The sequence below is a fragment of the Nannizzia gypsea genome, genomic scaffold, assembly GCF_000150975.2.
Source record: "Nannizzia gypsea CBS 118893 supercont1.1 genomic scaffold, whole genome shotgun sequence".
Classification (NCBI taxonomy): domain Eukaryota; kingdom Fungi; phylum Ascomycota; class Eurotiomycetes; order Onygenales; family Arthrodermataceae; genus Nannizzia; species Nannizzia gypsea.
The window spans coordinates 3,020,505-3,029,266 of NW_003345201.1; the positions used below are offsets into that span (position 1 = coordinate 3,020,505).

Consider the following 8,762-nt stretch of genomic DNA (forward strand, 5'->3'; position numbering starts at 1 on the left):
AGAAAGCAGAGCAGGATTAACGCTGGATTAAAAAGCAGGCCCAGGGAGTCCATTAAAGGGCGGTTTCGACAACGGCAAAGGTAAGTGATAGCTTGTATATACATCATTTCACGGGTCGTAGGCGGGTTCGTCAGTGCTGAAAAGGAGACAAGAAGGGATATTAATAGCGAGGTTCTGGGTGTACCGTCGTTCCAGCAAGGGGAAGAGAGAAAAAGGAGGCAATGAAGTAAAAGAGAGAAGAAACAGGACGGTTAAATGGGGTATTGGTATGGTATGATGGAAACGAGGGGATGCATGAGGAATGGTATGTATGTACGCCTGTCAGATAATGATGCCTGGCAATGAAGCAATAAAGATTATAATGCAATGGGGCTAAATATGCAACAGCTGAAGGAAAGGAGAGAAGCAAAGCGAGTAGGAAAAGGGGATTGAAAACAATGGGAGCAGGTAGAAAGACAACAGTGGAAATAACGACAACAAAGACAGTTAAAGGTATGATATTTCATTAGTGCCAAAAACGCAAAGCAAAGGAATAGCAAATTAGAGGCGAAAAGGGTCGAAAAGTGGGAACGTTAATAATAGTACGGGTTTGCTCTAGTGCCGTGGTTGTATCCAATATCTAATTCAAGAGGTTCGACTGAATTATCGTCCAGGGGTACCCTCGAAGGTCCGTCGAGTGCTGAGTGTAATGGGAGGAGCCCGCCCAGTACCCAGGCTATTCGTTCGAGGGCGACGAGAGAACTGTGGAATTGTCCTTCCCGCACTCCGCTGCTGAGGGGAATCATCTTCTACACCACCACCACCACCACCAAGACTGGTCCTGGGACCAGAGTAGTCGTCAATGACAGCCCGGATGGTTGGTTGGCCACTTCCGTAACGGCGGGAACCAGGCTGTATGGATACAGATGGGCCTGTTATAACGTTGTTCGAAGTTGAGAGGAATGATCGACGGAGTGGGATTCCAGAGTGAGATGGTGTAGCTGATGTAGTGGTGGTGGTTGTGGCTCGGAATGCAGGAGTGCGAGTGTGCTGATTGCTTGGGGAGTTTTCTTGCTGGAGGTTGGCGTATTCGGGTGTGCACTCGCGGGATGAGCGGTGGAAGCGGTCTCTGCCCATATGCATGCTGTCCGTCACAGTCATGGAGCGAGTGACGGGGCGCAGAGAGCCGTTTGTGGTAGGCTGGAGCTTGGTGTCGTACTCTTCTTGTTCCTGTCGTCTACTACGGAGTAGCGACGAGCGGCGGTTGACTCGTGACTGAGAAGGGGTCGTTAGATGTGTCGTTGATTGGTCTGGTACCTCTTGGGATGGTGATGCTTTTAGGGTCGTCATGCTAGGAGAGAGATTAAGGGTGCTGGTCCGTCGACTGTGAGAGTCGCGGTTGAGGGATGATTGAAGGCGGCTGAAGTTGAACTCCTCGGGTTCATGGCTGATGCTTCGACGGTATGATGCCCCAGGCTCGCCGTCGCCTGCTGAAAAGATCTTCACGGTGGTAGCGTCCCGGCTCACAGGTCTTGATCTGGAGGTGGTAGCGGGCCGCAGTTTGTCCTCGGAGAGCGCAAGACATAGCTCGGTAAGGCCTCGACATACGCTATCTGCCTTTCGACGTAGGACGCGGTCTGGAGTACTGGCCGAAGTGACGACGGACATGCTACTGGTATGTGGCATGCTCGAGGCCAAGGCAGTGGATAAGTTGATAGCATCCGTCGCCGTAGACTCTAGAGCTTGGTAGACTTCGTTGTTCAGAACAGGTTTTGCCTTGGCCAGCGCAGTGTGGAGGAGAGGATGAACTTGGCTGACGGTGAAAGCCGGATCTGTGTCAACCGGTATTGGTGGTGCAACGGGAGGTGCAACGGGAGGCGAACTGGTTTTTTGTTTATGTTTCGGTGACGAAGATACCGTTGTTACCGTCGTCGTGGCCGTTCGGGGTCGCTCCCCTGCCAATGAGAACATGGCTGCAGCGGACGAAGCAAGGGAGTTTGCCCGTCAATTCCAGCTTTCGAATGCGCGATTTTAGATCATCTAGTTCGTCCCAGACGGTCGATGGAGCTGTAGTTGACATAGTGGATTCTGTGCCATCATTCTTGGACTTTGTTGTTGTGTCCGTCCCTATGTTCCGATCCGTTGCTGCATCATAGCTTGTCATTGCGCGAGACTTGCGAGAACTGGCAAGACTGGATTTATATGGTTTTTTGTGAACAAAGTCTGGAACAGAGTCGCGTCTGTCTGCCATATAGCGCTGCGGAGGCTCAGGGGACATTTCATGATTCAAGCGTGCCGGCCTTGTGCGCCCAATTGTCGAACCTGAGCCAGAGCCACTGAAGAACCGAGAACGACCAGCTTCGTCTAGTGGATGGGCTGAAGCGGGCACTCTGGAAGTAGGGAGCTCATAATTGCCCCTCGGTGAGGCATCCTGAGAAAAGGAGGAGTAGTGGCCTCTGTCAGGGGAAGGGGTATCTTCAGTCGTCTTTGCTCTGGAAGAGAGACTGAACTTTGACTATTCACCATGTTAGTAGTTTGTTACCTTGCGCATGCCCTTCTCGGTCCATGTGTAAGTAGCGTTCATGTACATACCCTCCGTCTAGCTTTGGAATCTGTGCTCAGTCGGCTTGAAGACTGCGCTATATTCAGAAAAAGGTCCTCGACCTTGGATCCCCGCGGAGAATCTCTGCTGGTACCACCAAAATGCGCATCTCTATCTCTATCCGTACTCTCTTCCATCGAGACTGAAGCGCGTAGGCTCCGGTCCCTACCTGTTGACATGGTGGTATTAATCTTGTTGTTGGTATTTGTCTTTGTATTGTTATTTTTATTGGTATTTGTGTTTGTATTGCCGTTACTAAAGCTGTTGTTGTTGGTGGAAAAGTTGTTGCTGCTGTTGATGCTGTTGTTGGTATTAGACTCCTCCTTGCGCGGGAGCAGGTCCAGGCATGTGCTTGTACCGGCGCTTGAGTAGTTCGATTTTGGATCTGAATCCAGCGAGGCCGAAGCGGACGCAGAAGTCGAATCTGAAGTCGGCCTGCGCGTCAGTGGCGGATCAGCGGTCGACACGAGTTGCCACGGTTGCTTGTCCTGCGCAACGCTCCGCTGCTGTGTACTCAGGGCTGGCGGAGGCCCCGACGCAGTCTCTATGCCCAGACTGCTGCGAGAAGCGGGAGCTCGCTTATAATGCGGAGACTTGGAGTCCTTTGCGGGCGTGAAATGGAAGCTGTGGCTATGACTATGGCTGAAACTGTTATTGTTGCTGTCGGGGGAGACGGGGCTGGTGAGACTGGTGTTTGTGTTGATAAAGGAAGTGGTGATATGGCGGATGTTCGGGCTGCTGGATGGAGGCGGCGGTTCTTCAGCGAGCCGAGACGGCGTCTGTAGGTACTGGTCCTGGTCTCCCTGTCTGAGAGGCGTGGGCGTGTAGAAGAGCTGGTGCGGGTGGTGTGAGGGCGTAGGCGAGTTGATGGTTGAGGAGTTGTTGCTGTTGCTGTTGCTGTGGTGAAGCTGGTATTGATATGGGTACTGATGTGATGACGGCCGCGACGGCGTATGGATATTGGTCTTCCGGGGCGAGAACGAGGCCAGCGCCGGGTTGGAAAAGCTCTCTGAGCTGAGCGGCGACGAGCTGGACTGCTGGTTAGAGTGACGGCCGGCGTTGGCGTTCGCGTTTGCAGCGTCGATGGAGTGTCTGTTGGGTCGAGGCTGCGGCAGCTGGACGGGCTCCCTGATCAAGGGGTCAGTCTGCCGGCGGTTACGAAGCCATCCCTTGTCCCTGGCAGACTTGGTAGGCGTGACGAGCGTGGTGATGGAGGTCGACGAGGTCTTCTCGAGCAGCATGGCGCTCTCTCTCTATCTCTCTCTCTCTCTGGTCTTTCGTCTTCTGCTGCGTCTTCGTTGTTGTCGCTGGTCGGGCGGCGCACAGTTGGATCGAGAGGTTCAACGCAGCGGCACACACGAACACGGAGACGGCAGCTTAGCTTCACACCATCGTTGAGGGAGCGTTTTGCGTTCCCTTTCGCTTTCCTCTTCGTTTACTCGAACGGCGCGCGGGATTTTAGGTAAGAATAACCTGTGCAGAAGCCAACGGCGGGTGGCTGGCGAGATGTTGGCTCGCTGTTCTGTCTGTCTGTATACAAGGACCGGAGGATATTGACTAAAAAGTGCGGAGTTGCGGGAAAAGGCGAAAAAAATGACGGCCTTTTGGGCAACAAGGAAGAGGGCAATAAAAAAAAGAAACAACAGGAAAAAACAACCAGTCGAGAGACTACTAACGATATGTAAGATGCTGATTGAAGATTTGAAGAATCAACAAGACGAAAAGAGAGGCAGAAGTTGGCCTGGCTCATCCAATAAAGACGGCTGGCCGGCGATGACTTACAGCCCTTCCCGCCTGCAGATAATCAAATCACAGCGCGCTACGTACGGGGCTAGCCTGGGATCCCTTGCCTTGAGTGAGTCTCTGTCGCGCAGTCTCTCGCTGCTGATGGGTTTCCTGTCCCTTGATATAGAGTATTAAGAGGTCTACTAACTATCTACGGGGTAGGCGAGACGACAGAAATCCGACATGTCCAAGAGAAAAGGCTTTTGGCTTGATACAATTGACTTTTCACGGATCCACGGGCGAGAAGGAGAAATGGACGAAGCGAAAGGCTGGGACGGGATCAGGGGCAAAGGCACAGGGAAGGGAAGGGACCTGAGACATGGAGAGGAAGACGAAGACGAAGACGAGGGAGAGACGAGGAAGAGACTAGAGAAAGAGACGATGAGAGGAGAGGAGATGGAGATGCTCTATCTACGACAGACCTAGATACGGAGTACTCGTTGTATAGATCCCTCCCGGTGTACGGAGTACAACCAACTCCTCTCCGGCGTCATGCGTCTTACCAACCGATGTTGGACAGGCTCGCTGGGCCCAGAATATCCCCGACGGCCGAGTAGGACAAGGACGGAAGGAAAGGGCTGGCCGCAAGTAGGACGGGAAGAGAGGGTGACGGCGTGACACGATGATGCAGCGTCTGCTCCGTGTGTATGTACATCTACTTACATCAAGAGGAGAGGAAAGAGGAGAAGGACGTCGACGGAAAGGCCAGAAGACGACATATCATCATGATCTCCATGACACACGCCTCCACGAACCAGCCAGAGCGAGAGAAAGACGAGACAAGCCTGAGGAGGAGGAGCGAGTGTGTGTGTCCTGCCTGTCGATCACATCCACAGGCAACTCGCACCATCTGCCTCTGAAACACACATCAATGAGAGCAGCTGTTGCAGCCAACGACTTACAAGACGACCTGGTATTTCACTCAATACAGAAGACAAGGCGGTTACAGTTAACTATAACTGCCTGCTCCGTTTACCACTATTCTCTGTTTTACTATACACGGCAGAGGGCAAAAGTGGAAGATCTCAACCAAACATCACGAGAAGAGATGAAGAGCAGAAAACTCCACCAGGGGCCCCAGCCTGTCTTCCCGGACCGGAGAATTAGTTTACAGCTTAAGCAGGCAGGTAGGAGAGTGCCCTACTCCGTACACACGAAAGGACGGGGAGAAGGGAAGAAAGGGAGCGGAAGACGAGACTAGATGAGACGAGACAAGGCGAGACGGCTGGTAGTGTCGAGCGAGTCAGAGTGTCGTGTGTCCGCTCCCTCGTCTCTCGTTTTCTCCTTTCTCCTTTTCTTCAGACGAAGATGGCGATGACGATGACGACGAAGACGAACAGGACAGGAGGCTGACGATAGGCATGACGTCCATCCCCTTCATGGTCTGTGTTGATATGCATCGGACAGCTCCAGTGGCAAGTCGACAAAAGGAGAGAGCGTCAGCACCAGCATCGGCAATGAACACCGTCATGAGCATGAACATCAGCCATCTCCACGATGACGGTCATGCGAGTAATGGGCACGGGTGGAGGAGAGACTCCATGCCCATCCGTATCGCTGTTTCACATCTTATTATTTGAGGGTCTTGCTCCTTGGCTCCGCGGTTTCACCTTTGTGAGAGGGAGACAAGACAGCTTTCTTGCACCAAGGAAGGAACAGCTGAAGACGCAGAGAAGACGCAGAGAAGGAAGAGAAGAAGAAAAGCCGAGAAGAGAGAAGAGAAAAGAAGACGACGAAGAAGACGAACCAAGGCAGCGATTCTGCAAGACAAGGCAACGAAAAGGGCCTAGACTTGGGGCAGGAAGACTAACTATACAAGAGATACAAGAGTAAGTGATATTCGTCTTATTGATGACCGATTCGAGTGGGAACGGGCGCCTCTTATTTGCTTGTGGTCTATTTATATCTTTTTCTTTTCTCCTCTGGGCTTGCTAACTAGTTAAACAGGACGTATAAAATCCTAGGGCCGTACGTACCGTCACCGTCAGTACATACCCTTACGCTGTTAGTTACTGAGTAAGAAGGTAGAAGAGAAGAGGAAGACGCAGAAGAAGAAGCAGAGGAGCAAAGAAGCAGGGACTTCCTTACCTCTCTTGACACGGCTGCGTCTTCCGGCCGGACACGAGGCAAGCACAGGGACGAGGGCGTCAAGGGCGTTCGGGTTCCCCATCCGTCTCGTACTCTGTCTTCTCTTCTGCTTCTTTGGATTCTTCTTCTCTTTTACCTACCAAAAGTTGATACGCGGGAAGGCAGAAGGCAGAAGGTACGGAGTATAGTGTGTATATATAGGCGTGCCGACTTATAAGCCGGGGTTCGTCATGTAAGTAAGAGCATGTCGTACATCTCCTGGCGATGGCGAGATATACTTAGTATACATATATATTACTCTCTTACTAACTGCTGACTCTCTTTCCCCTTGACTTTCTCTCCTAGCTGAAGGGGCCAAAGTGTGAGCCCTTGAGACGCCTGGTTGGCTGGTCCTTGCCGCTGCGGCGGAGTTGCTTTTTCCTTGTCTTTTTGCTCCTGTCTTTCTTTCTTTTGCCGGTCCTGTCTTGTCTTTTTACGAGCAGCCCATGTCGACCTTTTACTTACTTACGCTTACTTGTATATCCCAGCTGCCCTCACTCTCTAGAGACTTGGTGAGGGCGAGGAGGAAGGGAGAGACGAAAGAGTAACTTGCTGGTTAGTTTTACTTATAGTTGACTCTGACTTTCTTTTAAGCCTAAAAAGATGAAACAGGAACAGGAAGAAGATGGAAAAGTCAGAAGGGGAGGAAAAAGGCCAACTTTAAGGGTGTTTTGATGCTAAATTTAGACGATCCAAGCCAGCCTCAAGCTGAGAGTCGAGAGTAAAGTCGACACCAGAGAAGACAGAAGACAGAAAGATAAAAGTAGCAGAAGAGAAGAATAAGAAGAAGGAGAAGAAGTAGAAGAAGTAAAAGTAATAAGTAGAGAAGTAGGAGTAGGAGTAGAAGTAGGAGTAGGAGTAAGAAGAAAAGAGTACAGAGTAAGGTATGGTAAGTACCGTAACTTACCGTCTCGTACCGTGCATGACGATACCAAGTCACGGGCCTTCCTCTAGTCGCTCTCCTCTTTTCCCCACCAGCCCCAAGAAAAAGCCCCCCAAAGGGACCCAAGCAGGAGCCTTTTTCGCCCTTCTTTACGTTGACTGCTTGTATTATCTCTCGTATCTGTAATACCGACTTCCAAGCTTACATACCAAAACCGCCCTCGCTCCCTCGTCTTCTTCTTCCTCTTCTACTCTTCCTCGACTTCTCAACCTCAACTTCACCAACTTCACCTTCTTCCTCTTCCTCTTCTTCTCTCTCTCTTCATCTTCGTCTCTTCTTATTCTTCTTCTCTTCTCTCTCCCGCTTCACCCTCTATCGACGTCCCAGCCTGGTCCAAGGGCTGCTCCCACCTCGACTCCACGCTCTTTTTTAGCCGCCGTCTTTCCTTTTCCTTACCTCGTCTCTTCCCAGGCGGAAAGACGTCTCCCTCGTTCGACCCTTTTTCCTAATCAATCAATCAATCAATCAATCAATCAGGCATCCATTGCCATCTCCATCGCTGCCTCCTCCGCCTCTCCAGCTTCTTCTCTTGGGTAGTAGCTCCGGTCCGTGGTGAAACAAGACGTCGACCAAGGTGGACAGCGGAAGAGCAGACCAAAAGGCGAAACAAAACAGCCATCATCCATGATCCCTTCGACCCGCCGTAACCACTGGCAATAACCGGGCTTCGACTCTCTCTCTACCTCTCTTTCGCTTGAGCTCGCTTCTCCTTCCCGACAAGTGTTCTGTTTCCTTCCCATGAGACTAGTGGTGGACAAGTAGTTGACGTTGGGGGATCAGCCAAAGGAGGCTGTGTACGGAGAAGGTGGGTTTTTTTTTTCTTCTCTTCTCCTGCTTCCTCTTCTATATACGGACGGAGTACATGCTCCAGGCAGTTAAAACAAGTTAAGCGCTGGTGCTGGATGGCTTTTGCCGCGCCCTGCTTGTCAACATGCTGTTTCAGGCGTGTTTTTACTTCCTTCTTTTCGCTTCTCCTGGAGCAGTTCATCCTGATCATGACCCTCATGAGACGTCACCCTCCGTCCTTAGCCTCATACTTATGTTTGGTTTGTGCTGCTGGTCATGCTAACTTTCTAGTCACAGACAATTCACCATCACCATCACAACCACTCCTCTCTTATATTTATATCTATCTATCTATATATATATACACATACATACATATATATATACAGCGATAATACTTAAAGAGAGATCTGATGCTTGCGCAACCGCCGATAATGCCTCACCCGACCTCATCGTCACTGCCAACCACAGCTTCAGAGGCGAAACGCAGGTCTCGCTCGCTCTCTCGGTCAAGCTCAGCTGGGTCGACCCGTCACTCGT

General features: G+C 51.2%; 3 protein-coding genes across 3 annotated transcripts; 2 read left to right on the forward strand and 1 right to left on the reverse strand.

Annotated features, from left to right (window-relative positions):
• Positions 1–642: 642 nt before the first annotated feature.
• MGYG_01112 (hypothetical protein) lies at positions 643–3,822 on the reverse strand (the record flags this gene model as incomplete). The annotated part of the gene is made up of 3 exons (XM_003176979.1): positions 643–1,811; positions 1,897–2,494; positions 2,572–3,822. 3 exons carry the CDS (start codon positions 3,820–3,822, stop codon positions 643–645), a joined length of 3,018 nt encoding a protein of 1,005 aa, XP_003177027.1.
• Positions 3,823–4,174: 352 nt separating this feature from the next.
• On the forward strand, positions 4,175–4,682 carry MGYG_01113 (hypothetical protein; the record flags this gene model as incomplete). Its single annotated transcript, XM_003176980.1, has 2 exons — positions 4,175–4,479; positions 4,529–4,682. 2 exons carry the CDS (start codon positions 4,175–4,177, stop codon positions 4,680–4,682), a joined length of 459 nt encoding a protein of 152 aa, XP_003177028.1.
• Positions 4,683–5,863: 1,181 nt separating this feature from the next.
• MGYG_08918 (hypothetical protein) lies at positions 5,864–7,276 on the forward strand (the record flags this gene model as incomplete). The annotated part of the gene is made up of 6 exons (XM_003176981.1): positions 5,864–6,195; positions 6,314–6,334; positions 6,395–6,629; positions 6,800–6,835; positions 6,999–7,048; positions 7,195–7,276. The coding sequence occupies 6 exons, from the start codon at positions 5,864–5,866 to the stop codon at positions 7,274–7,276; spliced, it is 756 nt and encodes a 251-aa protein (XP_003177029.1).
• Positions 7,277–8,762: the final 1,486 nt, after the last annotated feature.